Genomic DNA, 25844 nt, shown 5'->3' on the forward strand with positions numbered 1-25844 from the left:
CTCACCTGTGTACAGTTTCTGATGTAGAAAAAGAAAAGCCTTCAGAACATGTAAATGGCTTTGCACACATGTGAGTTCTCTGATGAGTAATAAGACTTGATTTGTTTGTAAAACATTTCTCACATTCAGAACATGAAAACGGCTTCTCACCCGAGTGAGTTCTATACTGTGCAACAAGACCTGAGTTCTGTGAAAAACACTTCCCACACTCAGAACATGGAAATGGTCTCTTGCCTGTGTGTACTCTTTGGTGTATGGCAACTTTTGATTTCTGTGCAAAACATTTCCCACACTCAGGACATGGAAACTGTTTACCACCAGTGTGAGCTGTATCCGGGTTGTGTAGAATTGGGGTAATGGGGTTTTCTCGGGAATCTTGTGCGATGTCATTATCTTCTAATTTACAATCTGGAGATAAAATGAGATTTCTCCCCACACTATTTCTGACATTGCAGCCGTCTGTTGGGAATAAATGTATGGAAATAAAATAACAAAGAGAATGCAATTTCTGCTATTGCAAAATACATATAAAGGAATTATGCTTGGGCCATATGTATTACAATAGTCACCAAAATAAGATGGAACATGACAATTGTATTTATACATACAGCTCAGACATTATGTGATGGCTTTAACAGACAATAAGTAAAATTGGCCAGTCCCTGACATTCCAGAAATTCTACTTAACTTTTACCCCACAAGAAAAAAAAGTACAATAATGACATCTTTATGGAGGTAGTAAGGAGAAGAGAGGGAGGGCTACACTGCAAGCAAGAGGAGGTAATAAGGAGGAGAAAGGGAGGGCTACACTGCAGCGAGAGGCCAGTGCTCCATATGAGTGACAGGTAAGTGCCATCGGTGATGAGGCCAAGATAGAATATGGTACCTGTAGGGTTTCAATTTAAAATTATACTGAACTTTGGAGATTACCGTATCAATAGAAGGGGGAGGAGGCAGAGGATTTCCATTTGTGGGCTATAGTAGCCTGATTGGCTAGTAAAATATGACTGAATACATAACGATCAAACTTGGGAACAGGCAGGGGATACCAGTATAACCAGGCCAGTGTCAGGTCAGGGAGGACAGGGATTTTCAAGATGAAATTTACTTAAAAACCTCCACCCAAAATAGATATATATAATGGGCAACCCCAAAAACCATGGAATATGCCCACCACCAGGTTGCACAGCCTCCAGCAAAACTTCAAGGACATTGGCCACATTTCATGGAACCTAACAGGAGCAGGATGAAGCCCTTTAAAAGGAACTTACTGTACATTTCAGCATGCTTAGTACATGTCAAGACGCGATAAGACGTGATATACAATCCCACTGCTTGGTAGTGAAGCTGCAACAAAGGTCCCATTGTAGTTGTACCACAGTAATCCTAATCAAAACAGGCTGTGAAAAAAAGATTCCAATATACAATTGCCTCCCCCTGGATTTATGGCAAGACAACTAACTCAGAGGTCGTGCGGTAGGCAGGCGTAAGATATTGGTGGTTTTATGTGCCTCTCGTACCCAATTTGTAATCTGAAGGTACGGCCTGATTTAACCCGAAGGGGGAATTCAATTAGCCGCAATAATGCGATCATTTAAAATATGTTATCACATCCTTTGTGGTTTTTACTGCTCATCATGGCTATGCACATTCACTATTTTCCTACAATCCTATTACAAAAGCCAGAATGCGGTATTCGCGATATTATTTTTCGTACATTTTGAAGCGATAAGTATAGGTAAATATGGGGAAATGTGCATGTACCCCAATAAAAGGCAAATGGATATAGGATAACAATATGATTAGCGGCCCTAATAAAAGTATTTGGGGTTCTTAAAATGTGTCAAATAGCTGTTATAGGCATGTCTCTAACACACTGACCTAATGATAGAAAGGGTTTTTTGGCAAAATAATTGTTCTTTTTAAATTGGGGGTACATAAAATGTCTAAAAAGTTTATATTAATTTGTGTCATTTAAAAGCTCTAACACCGACCTGCAATCTTAAAAACACCTGTCCCACTCATACAGCACCCCCATGTACCTGTCACACTCATACAGCACCCCCATATCCCTGTCCCACTCATACAGCACCCCAATATCCCTGTCCCACTCATACAGCACCCCATATACCTGTCCCACTCATACAGCACCCCCATATACCTGTCCCACTCATACAGCACCCCCATGTACCTGTCACACTCATACAGCACCCCATATACCTGTCACTCATACAGCACCCCCAAATACCTGTCACTCATACAGCACCCCCATATACCTGTCACACACATACAGCACCCCATATACCTGTCCAACTCAAACAGCACCCCCATATACCTGTCCCACTCATACAGCACCCCCATATACCTGTCCCACTCATAAAGCACCCCATATACCTGTCACTCATACAGCCCCCCCATATACCTGTCCTACTCATACAACACCCCCATATACCTGTCCCACTCATACAGCACCCCCATATACCTGTCACTCATACAGCACCCTCATGTACCTGTCCCACTCATACAGCACCCCCATGTACCTGTCCCACTCATACAGCACCCCCATGTACTTGCCCCACTCATACAGCACCCCCATATATTTGTCACACTCATACAGCACCCCCATATACTTGTCACACTCATACAGCACCCCCATATACCAGTCACACTCATACAGCACCCCCATATACTTATCCCACTCATACAACACCACCATATACTTGTCACACTCATACAGCACCCTCATATACATGTCCCACTCATACAGCACCCCCACATAACTATCAAACTCATACAGCACCCCCATATACCGGTCCCACTCCTACAGCACCCTCAAATACATGTCCCACTCATACAGCACCCCCTAATACCAGTCCCACTCATACAGCACCCCCATTTACCTATCCCACTTATACAGCACCCCCATATACCTGTCCCACTCATACAGCGCCCTCATATACCTATTCCACTCATACAGCACCCCCATATACATGTCACCCCCATATACCTGTCCTACTCATATAGCACCACCATATACCTGTCCTACTCATACAGCACCCCCATACACATGTCCCACTCATACAGCACCCCCATATACCTGTCCCACTCATACAGCACCCCATATACCTGTACAACTCATATAGCACCCCATATACCTGTCCCTCTCATACTGCACCTCCATATACCTGTCCCACTCATACAGCACCCCCATGTACATGTCACACTCATACAGCACCCCCATATACCTGTCACTCATACAGCACCCCCATATACCTGTCACACTCATACAGCACCCCATATACCTGTCCCACTCATACAGCACACCCATATACCTGTCCCACTCATAAAGCACCCCATATACCTGTCACTCATACAGCACCCCCATATACCTGTCCCATTCATACAGCACCCCCATATACCTGTCCCACTCATACAGCACCCCCATATACCTGTCCCACTCATACAGCACCCCCATATACCTGTCCCACTCATACAGCACCCCCATGTACCTGTCACTCATACAGCACCCCCATGTACCTGTCCCACTCATACAGCACCCCATATACTTGTCCCACTCATACAGCACCCCCATATACTTGTCCCACTCATACAGCACCCCCATATATTTGTCACACTCATACAGCACCCCATATACCTGTCACACTCATACAGCACCCTCATATACATGTCACACACATACAGCACCCCTATATACTTGTCACACTCATACAGCACCCCCATATACTTGTCACACTCATACAGCACCCCCATATATTTGTCACACTCATACAGCACCCCCATATACATGTCCCACTCATACAGCACCCGCATATAACTATCAAACTCATACAGCACCCCCATATACCTGTCCCACTCCTACAGCACCCTCAAATACATGTCCCACTCATACAGTACCCCCATATAACTGTCACACATGCAGCACCCCCACATACCTGTCCCACTCATACAGCACCCCCATATACCTGTCCCACTCATACAGCACCCCCATTTACCTATCCCACTTATACAGCACCCCCATATACCTGTCCCACTCATACAGCACCCCCATATAACTGTCACATATGCAGCACCCCCACATACCTGTCCCACTCATACAGCACCCCCTAATACCTGTCCCACTCATACAGCACCCCCATTTACCTATCCCACTTATACAGCACCCCCATATACCTGTCCCACTCATACAGCGCCCTCATATACCTATTCCACTCATACAGCACCCCCATATACCTGTCCTACTCATATAGCACCACCATATACCTGTCCTACTCATACAGCACCCCCATACACATGTCACACTCATACAGCACCCCCATATACCTGTCCCACTCATACAGCACCCCATATACCTGTACAACTCATATAGCACCCCATATACCTGTCCCACTCATACTGCACCTCCATATACCTGTCCCACTCATACAGCACCCCATGTACCTGTCCCACTCTTAAGGAACCCCCATATACCTGTTCCACTCATAAGGAACCCCAATACACCCCTATATACCTGTCTCACTCATACAGCACCCCATATACCTGTCACACTCATACAGCACCCCCATATACCTGTCCCACTCATACAGCACCCCATGTACCTGTTCCCACACTTAAGGAACCCCCATATACCTGTCCCACTCAAAAGAAACCCCAATACACCCCTATATACCTGTCTCACTCATACAGCACCCCATATACCTGTCACACATACAGCACCCCCATATACCTGTCCCACTCACACACAGCACCCCCATATACCTGTTCCACTCACACAGCACCCCCATATACCTGTCATACTCACAGCACCCCCATATACCTGTTCCACTCATACAGCACCCCCATATACAGTCAGGTGCACAAATATTGGGACATTGACAGAAGTTTCATATTTTGGCCTCTATTCACCACCACATTGGCTTTGAAATGAAACAAACAAGATGTGTTTTAACTGCAGACTTTCAGATTTAATTTGAAGGTAATTACATCCAAATCAGGTGATCGGTGTAGGAATTACAACGGTTTCTATATGTGCCTCCCACTTTTTAAGGGGCCAAAAGTAATGGGACAATCTAAACAATCCTAAATCTAACTTTCACTTTTTAATACTTTGTTGCAAATCCTTTGCAGGCAATTACAGCCTGAAGTCTGGAACGCATAGACATCACCAGACACTGGGTTTCATCCCTGGTGATGCTCTGCCAGGCCTCTACTGCAAATGTCTTCAGTTCCTGCTTGTTCTTGGGGCATTTTCCCTTCAGTTTTGTCTTCATCAAGTGAAATGAGTCATATAATAATAATAATAATAATAGTCATCCTATGACTGGCACACCATATGCAACTTCCTGATCCACAGACAGAGACGTTTGCGGCGATGACCTGCGTTCCCTAAAGTTCCGGAGAGTGGCAAGTCCAGGATCTGCATCCATGGTCACAGACTTCCTGGCCTTGCAGGACCTGGCCAGGCTGCGGTAAGCTTCAGCTACCGCAGCCTGACCAAACAGGCAACCATCGCAACTGATGGTCGCAATGGTGATCTCAGTCTGCCACCTCGGTCAGTTCTGGGATCTAAGATGCAGCAATAAGGTGTCAGACGCCTCCTGCTTTATTTGCATTTTTGCAGGATGGAATTGCAGCTGCTTGTGTGTGGCTCAGCAATTCCATCCTCTGTTGACTCAGGCCTATAGATTGTAAGCTCCACTGGGGCAGAGACTCAATGGCCAAATAATCTCTGTAAAGCGCTACAAGATATGTGCGCATAAATAACTGGTAATAAATAAATGAGAGTGGTTGCTCACCACTGAGACGGTGGGGGTGAGGGTTCGGTTTGCTACCGGTGGGATGCAACTTGGCTGAGAGCCTCAAAAGGCCTGGGGGGCTGATAAGAGAGGAGAAACATCCATGGGTCCTTAGGGATCGGAGCTTCCAAAGAGTCTGTGAATTTTGTCCCAAAATAGGGATCCTTAGGACAGCTCCCCCCCACCCCCCTTCCTCTTTGCCCTCTTCCCCATTTCTCCTCTTTCTTCTAAACCCCATCATATCAACCATCTGTTTGCCCATCAATGTCTACTTTCATATGTTGCTACTCATCTAAATCTACCTTGACACCTGTGTATTAATATTTTACTATATTTTTTATAATTACTATGATAGTGGCAAACGTATGCTTGTTTATTTTTGTCATGTCTCAGTTTCCATTGTATAGTTTTGCCATGTCTTTTCTATTTCTACTGCATGACATTTTTTTGTAAAGTTTTATTTTTCAATTAAAAAAAAAAAAAGGTGGGCAACACAGATAACTCCTACATTGGACCAGCGTGCAGAATATCTCAGTGAACACCTGGAGGGAACAGGGAGATGTTCCATAAAGGAGTTATGGGGGAAACTAGAGGTAGACAGGCTAAATTTGGGTGCGCTATTGATTGTGAATTGGAGAGTGAGTAATAAAGAGAGATTGATTTGTGTTTTCGCAGTCTCGGTCAGGGCGGGAGACTTGGATTATTTTTTAAGTCGAAATTTCAGCACTAAATAGTGTAAAAGTTTGTTGAGAGAGTCGTGGTCAATCTAACATTGCAAGAAAGTCCTTAAAGCGTTGTTCAGTCTGTGGAGGCAGAGCCTCAGGATGGGAAGATTATACACTAAGTAGGATCTGTGTATTTCCTAATAGTATGTGGATCACATGTGAGGACATTAGACATCTCGATAGCTAAAGAGTAGGGTTACCGCCGGGTGTGTGGTCAATACCATCGTAAAGCTACAACCATTTTATTTGTCAGATTTGATGTCATTTTCATATCACTCTTATTAAGACAGAAAAATGGGTTGATGGCATCTGACTTATTCATAAGGGATGCCGACCGCTGGGATTCTGGTACTCAGGATGCCGACATGACAGAAGGCACTAAGGGGGGGAGGGTTAGGTTTAGGGTGTGGGGAGGTTAGTTTTAGGCACTAGAGCGGAGGTTAGGTTCAGGCATCGGGGAGAGTTAGGGTAGGGAGAGGGTGAGGATTAGGATACCTAATGACAGATGTCCGTATCCAAACCCTGTCAGGATGCCAGCATTGGGATACTGATAGCCGGGATCCCGTACCCATCCTATTCATAAATCCAACACATGTTCCCTTAAATCCACAATACTCCAAATAAGCACACATGCGCGCTGAGAAATTTATTTATTTTGTTGGCAGTAAAGTGTTGACTTTATTACGTGTAATTACCAAATACTTTTTATTTAAAAAAACCCACAAGATAAAATAACGTTGCACAGCAACACAGTATATTTTACTTAAATGTAAAAGCGTATTTCTGATTTGATTGGGCAGCTTCAACAAGCAGAGGCTTATGGAGCATACACACGGTCAGATTTGTCAGACTTGTCAGATTTGTCAGATGAACGACTGAACGATTGAACGATTTGAACGATTTGAACGATTGAACGATTTTTGACTGCATTAAAATGAATGGAATCGTCCAAGTCTGACTGCAAACACATCAGATGTCAGAAATCGTTATCTGACCATCGGGAACGCGCATCGTTGATCGTCCATCGTTCAGGCATGTCAGATATGAACGATTTTCCTTCAGATATGAACGACTGAACGATTTTTAAATCGTTATCGTTCATATCTGAAGGAAAAATCTGATCGTGTGTATGCACCATTAGTCAGCAAATAGTCATAAAACTCAGAACAGGTTAAAGAAGAAAAATTCACTTTACACTGAACTTCTGCTTGTACCACAGCAACATCTAAATTCTCCCCCAACGCGTTTCTCATTATTGAAAACACTCGCTCGGTAGAGGTATTTTTTACTGGGATGGACAAGACGTACTGGACAACTTTATATAGACTCGGAACAAATCCAACTTTGCACTTTTTAAATAGAAGGTCCCACTTGGCGGCGCAGAGCTCGTTGATGCACTCGGAAAGAACTTGGGGTAGAACTTTCTTCACCAAACTAAACTCCAAGTAGAGAGCATCCATATCCACCAGCTGACACAATTTTAATTTAACGACGGCCTCCTGGAGCTCGGGCCACGTGAGGTCTGCCGTGAGGTTGAATATTCTCATGAGGTGAAAAGGGTTTCCATCACTGAAATCATACCACTGCTGCAGACAGTCAATGGCGCGTTGATAGAAGCTGTTCAGCTTGTTCTTCAGCTGTTGTTTTCTTTGTGCGGATAGGTGCCGGAGACACATGTTAGCCTTAAAACTATAGAAGCCATCTTGTAACCTCTGCTTCAGTTCATTCAGCAAACTTTCCATTATTTCATACACCTCCGCAGAGGAACAACGGTCTTGTTCCAAGAGTAGAATCCTTTTGTGGAACATTCCTAAAACATTATGGTGAAAATACAGGTGTGCTTCCTCAGGTGTTGGTACACCAGACTCCGGACTTTCACTGGATACAAATTTCCATATAATTGGATCACACTCTTCTTCACCTAGGCTCAAGAAATAGGACTTGATGTCCGTCCACTTCTCCACGAAACGCGTCACAGCTGGATAAAGAACGAGCCACCTGGTCGGAATATGACTTAAAGTATTTTGCCAATCAAAATGGACAAAATCGGAGAAGTCCTTGAGAAGAGTCTCATTCTTAGCAGAGCTTGAGAATTCGTTGTAAACCTTGATAATCAAAGTTTCAACATCCATATCGCCGAAGACTTTGCCGGCTTGTTTCGCTGTGTTGTGAACAATACGGCAATTGCAACTTGCGAGGATTAAATTGGGATTGTCCCTCTTTAAATTCTGGAAAACCGATTTATATTTGCCGTAATTAACAGCCACGTTATCTGCCGTATAGGCTGCTACTTTATTAATGTCCAGGTTGTTTTTTTTAAGGATGTCCCTGATACGGTCTGCGACCACATCGGGCGGCTCATCTTCGTCTTTATAAAAGTCAAGCACTTTGGTGTTAATCCCTTCGTCTGCATAAAACTGAACGCAGAGAGGAAACACTTTTTGATTTCTCCTACGGGAGGCATCGCTTGCAATGGAAAAAAATGAATCTCCAAGTTTTTCATGAATCATTTCCACTGAGTGAGGAGCTAAAATGTCAGACACGACAGCCTGGCATTTCGTACGCCCACAAGATATTTTGGATGCAATGACGGAATCCTTGAAGTATTTTCGAGCAAAGTTCAAACCGCAGTCCATTGACAAAAAATGGCCGTGCTGGGTGTAGTGAAACGCGTGAGCAACCTCAGCTACAACCACTTTACCGTCTGCCGCTTTCTTGTTTTTAAAAAAAATATTCCGTAGTGCTTTACTTTGAGCAGCACTCCGAATTCTGCCTTTGTGTTTTTCACAGCTTTCGTGCGACCTAACGGCTTTGATTCCATCCCACTTAATGAGAAACGATGTTAAACACAAGTGACATTTGGCACGTTCACCGTCGTCTGCAGCGGATAACCAAGTGAAAGATTTCTCCCACTCTCTGTTATAATTGCACAATCTTTTCCGTGGGACCTTTGATTCCTGATTGGGACCAGTTTCATCTTCATTCTGATGGCTTCTTTTTGAATAAGACATTATTGCCTCGCTCCTGTTGACATAAAAAAAAAAAAAACACAACAAATTTACAGCGACAACTACTACTATAAAATAAAAAAGGTACAACATATAATAAATAATCACTATTATTTATACCTGCCATAGTGAGGCTGGCTATATCCAAAGCTCTGTAAAGAGGGAAACACAGTTTCTCTATTGCCAGGACACTGAAACGCAATCTGCAACATGGAACTCCCTGAAAGCAAAAAAGAAATAAAAAATAAAAAAATGTCATTCACATAAGTGTATAAACCAATACAGGCAAAGCTTATAATATAAAATGTAATGTATATAAAAAACAACTTTGGTTAAAATGACAATTTAATACACAGAATCTATTACAGTATATGTTTTGCCTCTACACCAGTGACAAAAACACCACATGCACCAAACATTGTAGTGTTCCCGCTAGACTGCAGGCAAAGTAACGAGCTAAGGGGGCGGGCAGGGAGTCTATGCACGTGCCTTCCCGAAAAGGAGGCATGCCCGACCGTGGAAGAATGTGTCAAAGTAACACGTCCCCAATCCGTCACACAGTGTGACGGATTGGGGCCGTACCCAGCACTTACACAGGTGCTGGGCTTTCCCAAGCTCTCCCCTCACGGTGAACAGATGCTGTGCGCATGCACACGGCATCTATTCACCCGACGGTGATCAGTCACCACAACATTTCCCACCCGCGGGACACTGCGGCCCGCAGGTGGTGAAGGCACAGGGCAATCTGTTTTAGCGGGGTGCCACTAAAAGGGCAGGGCGCATTTTGCCCTTTTAAAACAGCATACATTAAATCACGTCCCCCATATCCCATCAGACTCCTTCACAAGCCTCTTATATGCCATCAGAGCCCCCCTTGCCACTTTATGTCACCAGACCCCTCCACATGTCCTTTTATATGCCATCAAAGACCCCTTTATATAACATCAAAGCCCTATAATGCCCCTTGATGTCGTCTGCTCCACATGTCTCTTTTCAGGTCATCTGCATCACATGCCATCAGAGCCCTCTCATATTCCTTATATGCCATCAGACACCTCCACATACCATAAGACCCAGTCACATGTCCCTTTATATTAGAGATGACCAGTTCGGATCTGAAAAACAGCATTTTATTGGCTATCCGGCTCTCTTGTGTTTTGATAGCCCATTAAGATAAATCCGAACTTGCGCTAATTTGATGAAAAAAACAGAGTGCAACCGAACTGCTCATCTCTAGTTTATATGTCATCAGACTCCAAGTGCTCCTTTATATGCCATCTGACCACTCCACATCATCATTTATATATCAGAGCACCCTCATAACCCTTGATATGCCATCACTTCACCTCCACATATTACTTTACATGCCATCAGAGAGCCTCAATATGCGGCTGTCCCTTTTGCCATCAGCCTGACTCTAAGTACATATTAGATACCTTGGGCTTGCCTTTTGACAATCTACTCGTTTAGTGTACCGAACAATCCAATGATCCATATACAATAGGTCTTGATGCCAAATTTTTCTCAATTTCATCACTACAGGAGGTTTACACCAGCCATTTCAGTTTATGGGTCGTAAGATCTGACAACAACGAATTTAGTTACCCTTTCAAGGCCCTAAATGTCCTAAGGGATGCCTACAATCTGTCAGGGGTCAGACTGACGTCCATTGTAATGTTTGTATACCAAACACCGGAGAGTGACATGATGTGAGGAGGAGAGCAGGAGTATAATAGGGGCTGATGGCTCCTGATGTATGAGATACACCAGAGAGTGTGGGGAGGAGACTGGTCAGATCTCTGGGCTGGTAACACACAGTGACATGATGTGAGGGGGAGAGCAGGAGTATAATAGGGGCTGATGGCTCCTGACTCCCCCACTGGGCAGATACTTTGTCCTCCTTTGTCTGTAGTGACAGAGGAGAGTGTAGGATAAGAGATGGCTGTAGTGACAGAGGAGGGTGTAGGATAAGAGAGTGCTGTTGTGACAGAGGAAGGTGTAGGATAAGAGATGGCTGTAGTGACAGAGGAGGGTGTAGGATAAGAGAATGCTGTAGTGACAGAGGAGGGTGTAGGATAAGAGAGTGCTGTAGTGACAGAGGAGGGTGTAGGATAAGAGATGGCTGTACTGACAGAGGAGGGTGTGGGATAAGAGATTGCTGTAGTGACAGAGGAGGGTGTAGGATAAGAGAGTGCTGTAGTGACAGAGGAAGGTGTAGGATAAGAGAGTGCTGTAGTGACAGAGGAGGGTGTAGGATAAGAGATGCTGTAGTGACAGAGGAGGGTGTAGGATAATAGAGTGCTGTAGTGACAGAGGAGGGTGTAGGATAAGAGATTGCTGTAGTGACAGAGGAGGGTGTAGGATAAGAGAGTGCTGTAGTGACAGAGGAGGGTGTAGGATAAGAGATGGCTGTAATGACAGAGGAGGGTGTAGGATAAGAGAGTGCTATAGTGACAGAACAAGGAGAATATGTGACTGTTCTGTACTTAGTGATTATTACTCACCTGTGCTGATAGCTGTAGGGATTTCCTCCTCCTTACACTGCTGATCACCCATCACATACGTCTCTTCTTCTACCTTAATATCTTCTACTTTAGTAAGTTCTTCAACCTGAATATCCCACAAGACAATATAAATAACATACATATAATAATGACTGATTTAATTCTGAGTAAACAGAAGACATCAGTGTATGAGACCCGCACAGCTGTCCTACAGATCATATACTGTAGCGTCACTTTGGTATTGGGCAACTCCCTGAATTTCACCTACCTGATCCCCCTGTAGGACACTGTGATTCTCCTCTGTATCATCGTGGGAATAAAGAGGACGGGGACATCTCTCTGGGGTATTCCTGTTACTGGCTCCATCTGTAGGAGAGACACCCAGTGACTGATTACATTGTACGGTATATACACTATATGGACAAAGTATTCAGACGCCTGACCATTACACCAACAGGGACTGTAATGATATTGTATTCAAATACATAAACTTTAATGTGTAGTTGGTCCCCCTTTTTGCAGCTTTAACAGCTTCCATGCTTCTTGGAAGGCTTTCCACAAGATTTTGGAGGGTTTCTGTGGGAATTTGTGCCCATTTATTCTGTAGAGCATTTATGAGGTCAGGCACTGATGTTGGATGAGAAGGCCTGGCTTGCATTTTCCATTCCAGGTCATCACAAAGGTGCTCGATGGGGTTGAGGTCAGGGCTCTGTGCGGGCCAGTCAAGTTCTTCCACACCGAACTCATCAAACCGTGTCTTTATAGTGCTTGGTTTGTGCATTGGGGCACAGTCATGTTGGAATAGAAAAGGGTCTTCCCCAAACTGTTGCCTCAAAGATGGAAGCATCGTATTGTCCAAAATGTCTTGGTATGCTGAAGCATTAAGATTGCTCTTCACTGGAGAGAAGGGGCCTAGCCAAACCCAGAAAAATAGCCCCATACCATTATTCCTCCTCCACCAAACTTCACAGTTGGCACAATGCAGTCAGGCAGAAAATGTTCTCCCAGCATCTGCCAAACCCAGACTCGCTCATCTGACTGCCAAACAGAGAACGTGATTCATCACTCCACAGAACACGTTCCCACTGCTCCACAGTCCAGTGTCGCTGTGTTATACACCGCTCCATCCAACGCTTGGCATTGGACTTGGTGATGTGAGGCTTGCATGCAACTGCTCGGCCATGGAAACCCATAAGCTCCCGTCACACAGTTTTTATGCTTACATTAATGCCAGTGGAAGCTTGGAACTCTTCAGCTATGGCATCAGCAGAGCGTTAGCGACTTTTATGCACTATGAACCATAGCAGTCGCTGACCCCGCTCTATGATTTTAAGTGGTCTTCCGCTTCGTGACTGTTGTTCCTTCCACTTTCTAATAATATCACTTACAGTTGACCGTGGAATATCCAGCAGGGATGAAATGTCACGAACCGTCTTATTACAAAGGTGGCTTCCTATCACAGTACCAAGCATCCTATCACAGTACCGCGCTTCCTATCACAGTACCGCGCTTCCTATCACAGTACCGAGCTTCCTATCACAGTACCACGCTTCCTATCACAGTACCACGCTTCCTATCACAGTACCGTGCATCCTATCACAGTACCACGCTTCTTATCACAGTACCGCGCTTCCTATCACAGTACCAAGCTTCCTATCACAGTACCGAGCTTCCTATCACAGTACCGAGCTTCCTATCACAGTACCGCACATCCTATCACAGTACCGCGCTTCCTATCACTGTACCACGCTTCCTATCACAGTACCGAGCTTCCTATCACAGTACCGAGCTTCCTATCACAGTACCGCGCTTCCTATCACAGTACCGCGCTTCCTATCACAGTACCGCACTTCCTATCACAGTACCACGCTTCCTATCACAGTACCGCGCTTCCTATCACAGTACCACACATCCTATCACAGTACCGCGCTTCCTATCACTGTACCGTGCTTCCTATCACTGTACCGCGCTTCCTATCACTGTACCGCGCTTCCTATCACAGTACCGCGCTTCCTATCACAGTACCGCGCTTCCTATCACAGAACCACACATCCTATCACAGTACCGCGCTTCCTATCACTGTACCACACATCCTATCACAGTACCGCGCTTCCTATCACAGTACCATGCTTCCTATCACAGAACCGCACATCCTATCACAGTACCGCGCTTCCTATCACTGTACCGCGCTTCCTATCACTGTACCACACATCCTATCACAGTACCGCGCTTCCTATCACAGTACCGCGCTTCCTATCACAGTACCGCGCTTCCTATCACAGTACCGCGCTTCCTATCACAGTACCTCACATCCTATCACAGTACCGCGCTTCCTATCACAGTACCACACATCCTATCACAGTACCGCGCTTCCTATCACAGTACCGCGCTTCCTATCACAGTACCGCGCTTCCTATCACAGTACCGAGCTTCCTGTCACAGTACCACGCTTCCTGTCACAGTACCGCGCTTCCTGTCACAGTACCGCGCTTCCTGTCACAGTACCGCGCTTCCTATCACAGTACCACACTTGTACCACACTTGCTAACACAGTACCACACTTGCTAACACAGTACCATGCTTCCTATCACAGTACCGCGCTTCCTATCACAGTACCGCGCTTCCTATCACAGTACCGCGCTTCCTATCACAGTACCGCACTTCCTATCACAGTACCGCGCATCCTACCACAGTAACACACTTGCTAACACAGTACCGCGCTTCCTATCACAGTACCGCGCTTCCTATCACAGTACCGCGCTTCCTATCACAGTACCACACATCCTATCACAGTACCGCGCTTCCTATCACAGTACCGCGCTTCCTATCACAGTACCGCGCTTGCTAACACAGTACCACACTTGCTAACACAGTACCGCACTTCCTATCACAGTACCTCACATCCTATCACAGTACCGCGCTTCCTATCACAGTACCACACATCCTATCACAGTACCGCGCTTCCTATCACAGTACCGCGCTTCCTATCACAGTACCGCGCTTCCTATCACAGTACCGCGCTTCCTATCACAGTACCGAGCTTCCTGTCACAGTACCACGCTTCCTGTCACAGTACCGCGCTTCCTGTCACAGTACCGCGCTTCCTGTCACAGTACCGCGCTTCCTATCACAGTACCACACTTGTACCACACTTGCTAACACAGTACCACACTTGCTAACACAGTACCACGCTTCCTATCACAGTACCGCGCTTCCTATCACAGTACCGCGCTTCCTATCACAGTACCGCGCTTCCTATCACAGTACCGCGCTTCCTATCACAGTACCGCGCTTCCTATCACAGTACCGCGCATCCTACCACAGTAACACACTTGCTAACACAGTACCGCGCTTCCTATCACAGTACCGCGCTTCCTATCACAGTACCGCGCTTCCTATCACAGTACCACACATCCTATCACAGTACCGCGCTTCCTATCACAGTACCGCGCTTCCTATCACAGTACCGCGCTTGCTAACACAGTACCACACTTGCTAACACAGTACCGCACTTCCTATCACAGTACCGCGCATCCTATCACAGTACCGCGCTTCCTATCACAGTACCGCGCTTCCTATCACAGTACCGCGCTTCCTATCACAGTACCGCGCTTGCTAACACAGTACCGCGCTTCCTATCACAGTACCGCGCTTCCTATCACAGTACCGCGCTTGCTAACACAGTACCGCGCTTGCTAACACATTACCCCGCTTGCTAACACAGTACCACGCTTGCTAACACATTACCACGCTTGCTAACACAGTACCACGCTTGCTAACACATTACCACGCTTGCTAACACAGTACCACGCTTGCTAACACAGTACCACGCTTGCTAACACATTACCACGCTTGCTAACACATTACCACGCTTGCTAACACAGTACCACGCTTGCTAATACAGTACCGCGCTTCCCATCACAGTACCGCGCTTCCCATCACAGTACCGCGCTTCCCATCACACTACCGCGCATCCCATCACAGTACCGCGCTTCCTATCAGTACCGCGCTTCCTATCACAGTACCGCGCTTCCTATCACAGTACCGAGCTTCCTATCACAGTACCGCGCTTCCTATCACAGTACCGCGCTTCCTATCACAGTACCGCACCTGTAGTCACTGAGCTCTTCAGAATGACCCAGTTTGTATCACAAATGTTTGCAAGTGGAGACTGCATGGCTAGGTGCTCGACTTTATACACCTGTGGTAACAGGTCTGATTGAAACACCTCAATTCAATAATTAACAGGTGTGGCCAAATACTGTTGTCCATATAGTGTATGTGTATCAGATAATGTGTATATAGGTGACCCCATAGCTGCTGTCTCCATTACAATACATGACAGTCTCCTCTTACCCAGTGATGTGAGGGGCCGGTGATTCTCCATCATGACGTCCTTGTACAGACCCCTGTGTCCTTCTATATACTCCCACTCCTCCATGGAGAAATAGACAGTGACGTCCTCACACCTTATAGGAACCTGACACACACAATGATACAGTCATCACCCAGACACATCCCCTGGTGTTACTGTATAATGTCCCATTCCCAGCAGTCACCTCTCCAGTCATCACCCAGACACATCCCCTGGTGTTACTGTATAATGTCCCATTCCCAGCAGTCACTCTCCAGTCATCACCCAGACACATCCCCTGGTGTTACTGTATAATGTCCCATTCCCAGCAGTCACCTCTCCGGTCATCACCCAGACACATCCCCTGGTGTTACTGTATAATGTCCCATTCCCAGCAATCACCTCTCCGGTCATCACCCAGACACATCCCCTGGTGTTACTGTATAATGTCCCATTCCCAGAAGTCACCTCTCCGGTCATCACCCAGACACATCCCCTGGTGTTACTGTATAATGTCCCATTCCCAGCAGTCACCTCTCCGGTCATCACCCAGACACATCCCCTGGTGTTACTGTATCATGCCCCATTCCCAGCAGTCACCTCTCCGGTCATCACCCAGACACATCCCCTGGTGTTACTGTATAATGTCCCATTCCCAGCAGTCACCTCTCCGGTCATCACCCAGACACATCCCATGGTGTTACTGTATAATGTCCCATTCCCAGCAGTCACTTCTCCGGTCATCACCCAGACACATCCCCCGGTGTTACTGTATAATGTCCCATTCCCAGCAGTCACCTCTCCGGTCATCACCCAGACACATCCCCCGGTGTTACTGTATAATGTCCCATTCCCAGCAGTCACCTCTCCGGTCATCACCCAGACACATCCCCCGGTGTTACTGTATAATGTCCCATTCCCAGCAGTCACCTCTCCGGTCATCACCCAGACACATCCCCCGGTGTTACTGTATAATGTCCCATTCCCAGCAGTCACCTCTCCGGTCATCACCCAGACACATCCCCCGGTGTTACTGTATAATGTTCCATTCCCAGCAGTCACCTCTCTAGTCATCACCCAGACACATCCCCCGGTGTTACTGTATCATGTCCCATTCCCAGCAGTCACCTCTCCAGTCATCACCCAGACACATCCCCCGGTGTTACTGTATCATGTCCCATTCCCAGCAGTCACCTCTCCAGTCATCACCCAGACACATCCCCCGGTGTTACTGTATCATGTCCCATTCCCAGCAGTCACCTCTCCAGTCATCACCCAGACACATCCCCCGGTGTTACTGTATCATGTCCCATTCCCAGCAGTCACCTCTCCAGTCATCACCCAGACACATCCCCCGGTGTTACTGTATAATGTCCCATTCCCAGCAGTCACCTCTCATGTCATCACCCAGACACATCCCCCGGTGTTACTGTATAATGTCCCATTCCCAGCAGTCACCTCTCCAGTCATCACCCAGACACATCCCCCGGTGTTACTGTATAATGTCCCATTCCCAGCAGTCACCTCTCCAGTCAGCAGATGAATGATCTTGTTGGTGAGTTCCAGGATCTTCTGGTCATTGTGTCTCTCATGTATCAGTGAGTGAGGTGGAGGCACCGTGAAAGGGCTCTGGGTCCTTATCAGTCCTCCTGACACACGGGGACGGCTGCTCGGTGTCTCACTCTCCTCAGATGTCTTCTTCACTACTGTGTAATCCTGTGTAAAACAATATAATCTACCTTGTGAACAATACATAGTACATGTACCATATTATTATAGAGCTTTATAATCTGTGGATTTAGAAGAAGGCAAAACTATAGTGAAAGCCCATTTCAATTACCCCTTAAATTAAGAGTTAGTTCTTTAATAACAATTTACATATTGTGCTGATATTTCATACAGTAAAGAGTAAATTGATTTTGCACATTCTGGTCAGTTCAGGGTCACCGGTCAAATTCATAAAATGAGAGTTATGGTAAAACTTACCTTTGTTAACTCTCTTGCTTCGAAGTCCATAGGGTCCACAGGGATACCTTGGGCATTAGGTGGAGGTTAGGACCAGACAGATAAAGCTGTTGACTCCCAGGATGCACTGGTCCTCCCCCTATACCCCACCCCCAAGCCAGAGGCCCTTCAGTTAGTTAGCAAGCCAATGGCAGGAGGAGGACAGGAGAGAAGGAAAGACTGGTACACAGAAGAAACACACTCTCATTAAAGCGAGACGGAGAATGGTGACCAGGAAAACCAACCCAGAGAAGCCAGGGGCATCAGGGTGCCCTGTGGACTCTATGGACTATGAAGAAAGAGAGTTTACAAAAGGTAAGTTTTACCATAACTCATCATCTTCTTCATGCTCCATAGGGGATACCTTGAGGATGTCCCAAAGCAGTATTCAAGGGCGGGGACACTCCTGAGCTGACATGAGTATCCGTTTCCCAAATGAAGCATCCTGAGAGGCGATATATTTGATGTATCAAAGGCATAGAACCTCAGAAAAGTGTGGACAGAAGACCACGTGGCCACCTTACAAAGCTGTTCTGCCGAGGCGCCACGGCGAGCTGCCCATGAAGATCCCACAGAGTGAGTGGAATGAGTAGTGACAGTAGCAGGCACAGGGAGACCCATATGCAAGTAAGCATGTGAGATAGCCATGCAATTCCATCTGGCCAGGGTCTGTTTGTTAGCCGGCCAGCCTTTCTTGTGGAATCCATAGAGGACAAATAGGGAATCTGTTTTCCTAAAAGAACAGGCACAGACCACATCCAAGGAAGCCTCACCATCCGAAAAGGTCTCGAAAACAGAAGGCCAGGACTACAATTTCCTCACTGATATAGAATTGAGAGACCACCTTGGGAAGAAAACCTGGGCCAGTACGAAGCACCGCCCTATCTGGATAAAAAAATCAGAAATGGGGAGCGACACAACAGTGGCCTCAAGTCTGACACCCTATGGGCAGAGGCAACAGCCAGAAGATAGTCTTCGCTGTTAACCATTTGAGATCCACTGATTCCAGAGTTTCAAACGGAGGGCCCTGCAGGGACTGAAGAACCACAAGAGGGACAAAGGGAGGTTGAATGCGGAGAACGCCCTGTACAAAGGTGTGAACATCAGCTAATGTAGCAATTTTGCATTGGAACCAGATAGACAAAGCAAAGACATGAACTTTAAGTGAGGCCAGGCGAAGTCCAAGGTACAATCCAGCATGAAGGAAGGCAAGGACTCTAGGGACCTGAAAAATATGCAGGTCATAACTTCTGGCATTACACCACTGGAAGTATGTATGCCACACTCTGTGATAGATCCGGGCAGAAGCCGGTTTACGTGCCCTGAGCATAGTCTGTACTACTGCTGGAGAAAATACCTTGGGATGTCTCAAGAGCCACACCGTCTTGTTTGAGCTTCCAAAGAACTCGAGGAAGGAGGGAGACTGGAGGAAACAGGTACGCCAATCGAAAAGGTCCACTTTATGGACAATGCGTCTACGAAAGCTGCCGCAGCATCCCTTGTTCTTGATCTGTACACCATCAGCTTGTGATTGTGATGAGAGCCATGACTTGGCCCCACTTGTCCACAAGGAGTTGAAACACTTCTGGGTGGAGACACCATTCCCCTGCCTGTACATTGTGATGGCTGAGGAAGTCCGCTTCCCAATTCAGGCCGGGAATGAACACTGCTGAGATTGCCAGAAGGTGTTTTTCTGTCCATGTGAGAATGTGAGCCACTTCTGACATGGCTGCCTGACTTCGAGTGCCTCCTTGGTGATTGAGGTAGGCTACTGCCATGGAGTTGTGGGACTGTACCTGTACAGGTCTTTCCTGAAGATTTCTCACCAGAGTGAGGGCTTTGTATACTGCTCGAAGGTCCAACACGTTGATTGGTAGAACTGTCTCGACCGGTGTCCAGCGGCCTTGGAAGGAGTGCGGCTCGGTCACTGTTGTTGCAGTGTGGAGATCTTATCCTCTGTTAGGAAGATTCTTTGCGCATGAGAATCTAGGAGAGCCCCAGATTAACCATCTCTGTGAAGGAATCAGGGAGGATTTCTTCCAATTGATTAACCAGCCGTGATTCTGCAGAAAGGCAATGGTAACCTGAAGGTGTTGTTGAAGGACCTCTGGAGAGTGTGCTAATAGCAAGAGGTTGTCCAGGTATGGTAGCAGTCTGACTCCCTGACAACGGAGATGAGCTGCCATGACATCATAATTTTGGTAAAGACCCGAGGGGCTGTTGAAAGTCTAAAGGGCAGAGCCTGGAACTGATAATGTTGCTGTAGAACAGCAAACCTGAGACATTTCTGGTGAGAAGGTGGTATTGGTATACGTAGGTAAGCGTCCTGAATGTCCAGTGACACCATAAAGTCTCTCGGTTCCATAGCTAGGACTATAGAGCGCAGGGTTTCCACCCAAAATCTGGGCACCCTGATGAATTTTGTTCAGGTATTTGAGGTAGAGAATAGGTCAGTAAAACCCATTTGGCTTCTGAACCAGGAACAAGGTGGAAATTACCTCTATAGGGCTCTATCTCTCTGAGATAGAGGGACCAACACTATCACCCCTGCCTGCATCAATGACCGAATAGCCTTTTGTATAAGCAGGGCCTTGATTGGGTCCGAGTAAGGCCCCATGCAGCAAAACTGGTGGGGTGGTTGTTTTCGGAAAGAGAGTGGGTACCCGTAAGAGACCACTTCCTGTACACAAGCATCTGAGTTGATTTGACGCCATCACTGGGCAAAGAGAAGTCGGCCTCCTTCCCTGGGATCCCCCAGAGGAAGGCCCACCCCGTCAGGTGGACGGTTTATAATCTGATTTTGCAGCAGGACGGCGGATGGCCCAGGCTTGCTTTGGCTTAGGTTTGGCTGACTTAGAGGAAGCCTGCTGTCAAGGAAAGGACTGACCTCTAAGTTTCCCTTGAGGACAAAAAAGAGGTGACAATCTTGTCCAAGTCAGGGCCAAAATGAATGTCCCCCATGTAAGGGAGCGATTCTAAGGCCTTCTTAGAGTCTGCATCTGCCTTACAGGACTGTAGCCAGAGAGAGCGACAGACAGACAATGACATGAACGATATATTGGAGGTCAGAAGACTCACATGCAGCGTATATATGAAGCTGCATCTCTAATGTGAGCAACAAGGGAAAGCATGTCATGAGAGGCGTCCACCGGGAGGAGCTCTTCGAGGGCATCTGTCCAGCCATCAATTGCTTAAGCCACCCAAGCTAGATAGATAAAGAAACAGACAGACAGCGCTAGCATACAGTCACATACAGCGCAGAGAAAAAACTCCTGCACAAATAGTACTATAAATCAACCACACAGACTCATTGTCTGGTGGGAATTAGCACTCCATATACGCTGACCCTGGAGGGAGAGGTATGCAGGGGAACCCGGACTCCGCACCTTCCCGGAAAGATCTGCGATGAAGCCCAAATAAAATGGCTGCCAGAGACCTCAGATGGGGTGGGACCGAAGGAGGAGAGCTGCAACAGACCGCAGTGGAAGGCGCGCTGTGCAGCAGGGAGGAGCTTCCTGTAGACTAGGAGAATCAGCCTCCCCTGGCCAGTGATTAACCCCCGTGATGCTGGAGCTCCTAAGGTGCTAAGGTCCTAAGCAGCACCTGCCAGCTGCTGTCCCAGGGGAGCCTGTGGAAGCACAGGTACAGTGCCTGGCTCCACCACTGTCATCCCCAGGGAGTCCCCAACCCTGGAGACATCGGTGACCCGCCGTTCTTACCTTGCTCCCCGTCGTGCCTGGCCACAGTCCAGGGAACCTCCGGGGTCCTTGCTGACCAAGACTCTGGAGGTCCCGCCAAGATCACCGGATCTGTACCGGCATCGGCGCCGGCGGGGTGGAGGAGCGACAGCGCTGCGGAGGATCCGACAGGACTGCCAGCGCTGTCCACTACAAATAATAAATAAAAATAATAAAAAATCTTCAGCCCCCACTGGGTTCAGTGATCCGACTCTGGCCGGACACCCACGAAACTGAGGTGCCTTGGCCTGGGGGCGGGGTATAGGAGAGGGACTGCGTGGTGCCCGGATGACTTTATTCATCACCTATCCTGTAGATCCCTATGGACCCTGATGTAGAAATATCAAACAGACACACAACGCTAGCAGATCGCATACGATGCAGAATAGTAACTGCTCAATCGGCACTAATATTAACTACACAGACTGTAATGTCTGGTAGGCTATAGAGCTACATAACCTGGCTCCAGGAAGAGGTATGTAGGGGGACCCGGACCTTGCGCTCCCAGAGAGAGGTATGGCTGAGCCTATGAACCAAATGGCCGCAGGAGGCCTCTGAGGGTGCGTGGCGAGAAAGAAAATGCAGCTCAGAGTGAATCAGACTTCATGTAATGGCGCCTTAAGCTGGGAGAGGACTGCTTAAACAGGGAAAGCTGGCCTCCCCTGGCTGATTATTAACCCCAGGGACGCTGGTTTCCCGTACCATATGTACCCTGGTGGTCCCGGTGTACACACTCAGCGCCCTCAGCGTCCTCCGTGGTCTCTTGAGACCGGAGGAAAGACTGCCCACATATGGGTTACTGCAAGCGGCAACCCGCCTTACCTGCCCCTTAGTTCTGAGTTGCAGTCTATGGTCAGCCCGGGGGGCCAGCTAGCACGGTCCCCGGGAGCCAGTCGAGAGTACCAGATGAAACTGGAGTTGCGACACCCGGAGAGGTGATGGAGTGTCAGAGTGCTGAACACTCAGTGGTAAAATAAACAAAAACTGATAAATCACATAAAGAAAAGCTTAAGGGCGGCCTAAATCAGCCCAGTTTCTAAATGGTGGTCTGACTCCTGCTGACACCAGAACTAACTGAAGTGCCTCTGGCTTGGGGGTGGGGTATAGGAAGAAAGACCAGTGCATCCTGGGAGTCAACAGCTTTATCTGCCTGGTTCTAACCTCCACTAAATCCCAAGGTATCCTTGTGGACCCTATGGACCCTGAATAAGAAATAAAAAATTGGTTATATAAAGTTTAATTGGAACACAAAAAATAATGCAAAAAAAAAAATCACATGTATAAAGAATCTATTACCGACTCCTTCACTATTTTATCACCAATGTCCTATGTACTTATATTCTATAGGCCTCTGCTGTCATGTGTGAGACAAGGAGGATGCGACATTCCCAGAATCCCTCACCTCTCCAGTCAGCAGACGGACGATGTCCAGGAAGAGATTTAATATACCGTCAGTCATATCTATCTTCACAGTCTGGTGATTCTCCATCATCACGTCCTTGTACAGACCCCTGTGTCCTTCTATATACTCCCACTCCTCCATGGAGAAATACACAGTGATGTCCTCACACCTTATAGGAACCTGACACACACAATGATACAGTCATCACCCAGACACCTCCCCTGGTGTTACTGTATAATGTCCCATTCCCAGCAGTCACCTCTCCAGTCATCACCCAGACACCTCCCCTGGTGTTACTGTATAATGTCCCATTCCCAGCAGTCACCTCTCCAGTCATCACCCAGACACCTCCCCTGGTGTTACTGTATAATGTCCCATTCCCAGCAGTCACCTCTCCAGTCATCACCCAGACACATCCCCTGGTGTTACTGTATAATGTCCCATTCCCACCAGTCACCTCTCCAGTCATCACCCAGACACATCCCCTGGTGTTACTGTATAATGTCCCATTCCCAGCAGTCACCTCTCCAGTCATCACCCAGACACATCCCCTGGTGTTACTGTATAATGTCCCATTCCCAGCAGTCACCTCTCCAGTCATCACCCAGACACATCCCCTGGTGTTACTGTATAATGTCCCATTCCCAGCAGTCACCTCTCCAGTCATCACCCAGACACATCCCCTGGTGTAACTGGATAATGTCCCATTCCCAGCAGTCACCTCTCCAGTCATCACCCAGACACATCCCCTGGTGTTACTGTATAATGTCCCATTCCCAGAAGTCACCTCTCCAGTCATCACCCAGACACATCCCCTGGTGTTACTGTATAATGTCCCATTCCCAGCAGTCACCTCTCCAGTCATCACCCAGACACATCCCCTGGTGTTACTGTATAATGTCCCATTCCCAGCAGTCACCTCTCCAGTCAGCAGCTGAATGATCTTGTTGGTAAGTTCCAGGATCTTCTGGTCATTGTGTCTCTCATGTATCAGTGAGTGAGGTGGAGGCACCGTGATGGGGCTCTGGGTCCTGCTCAGTCCTCCTGACACAGGGTAACAGGTCTTAGGTGTCACAAGCTCAGCAGCTGTCCTCATTGCAGTGTAATCCTAAGTGTTGAGAGACTATGTATAATTATGAACAGAATATGACACTCCCAGACTCCCTCACCTCCCCAGTCAGGTCCCTGTGTTAGTAACAGAGATAATAGTGATGTCACTGTGACACTCCCAGACTCCCTCACCTCCCCCAGTCAGGTTCCTGTGTTAGTAATAGAGATAAAAGTGATGTCACTGTGACACTCCCAGACTCCCTCACCTCCCCAGTCAGGTCCCTGTGTTAGTAATAATATGAGATATGGTAAGAACTTACCCTTGTTATCTCTATTTCTACGAAGTCCATAGGGTTCCACAGGATACCTTGGGGTATAGGTGTGACGTCAGTCGCAGGGCACCAAAGAGTTAAGCTTTCAGCCTCCCAGGATGCACTAGGTCCCCCTCCTATACCCCGCCCCCGGGCCAAGGCACCTCAGTTAGTTACCAAGCCATAGGCCGGAGGAGAAGGAAGAGAGAGAACAAAGATCTGGACACATACAAGAATCACATTCTCACCAGAGGGAGACGGAAAACCGGTGACCAGAGCAAAGCCCATCTGCAGCACAGGTGCGACAGGGCGGGAGTCCTGTGGAACCCTATGGACTTCGTAGAAATAGAGATAACAAGGGTAAGTTCTTACCATATCTCATATTTTCTACTTCAGGGTACATAGGCTATCCACAGGATACCTTGGGGATGTCCCAAAGCAGTATCCTTTAAGGGTGGGGACGCTCCTGTGCAGAAAGAATCCGCCGCCCGAAGGAAGCATCCTGAGAGGCGAAGGTGTCAAACCTGTAATACCTATAATTTCTCCCCTCCCCACCTTCAGCAACAGCCACCGGGGCTACCATTAGATCCATAGGAACAAGCGGGACGCCTGGACACCGTTTCAGGGACGTCCCTCAGTTACAAGCTCCCCGCTGGCCACACATCACCCGCGGCCGCCATTTTTTGAGACCTGATTAAGTTGCTGCAGCAAGCGCTTACCTCCTTTCACAATCCTCTCTATTTGCTGCTCATACCAGGGAGCAGGGTGGTGTTGCTGGGTCCTCATACTGTGATCTTGTCTTGTCTGGTCCAAAGATAGTGCTCACAAGCCATACTATAGGTTTTAATTTACAGACCCAGTGTCATATATATCCTGAACACCTGGGGCTCCCCCTAGTGGCTCCTGATTAAATCGCACATCACATCCCTATACCAT

General features: G+C 47.3%; 1 protein-coding gene across 4 annotated transcripts in view; it reads right to left on the reverse strand.

The window, feature by feature from the left end:
* Positions 1-7173: 7173 nt before the first annotated feature.
* LOC148506464 (uncharacterized) overlaps positions 7174-25844 on the reverse strand; it is a 31504-nt gene continuing 12833 nt past the window's right edge. For 2 of the 4 annotated variants that reach the window (XM_088446729.1, XM_088446730.1), the window contains exons 3-10: positions 24467-24655; positions 23548-23727; positions 17929-18120; positions 16407-16530; positions 12319-12416; positions 12051-12156; positions 9667-9766; positions 7174-9562 (exon numbers count right to left, since the gene is read on the reverse strand). In XM_088446729.1, coding sequence (XP_088302855.1) covers positions 7630-9562; positions 9667-9766; positions 12051-12156; positions 12319-12416; positions 16407-16530; positions 17929-18120; positions 23548-23727; positions 24467-24655 — 2922 coding nt within the window. In that variant the 3' untranslated portion in view covers positions 7174-7629. The remainder of the gene's footprint in view (positions 9563-9666; positions 9767-12050; positions 12157-12318; positions 12417-16406; positions 16531-17928; positions 18121-23547; positions 23728-24466; positions 24656-25844) is intronic. The other 2 variants (XM_088446731.1, XM_088446732.1) reach the window with 2 other exon arrangements.

Source organism: Taudactylus pleione, unplaced genomic scaffold, assembly GCF_031769625.1.
Source record: "Taudactylus pleione unplaced genomic scaffold, aTauple2 ptg000403l, whole genome shotgun sequence".
Taxonomy (NCBI): Eukaryota; Metazoa; Chordata; class Amphibia; order Anura; family Myobatrachidae; genus Taudactylus; species Taudactylus pleione.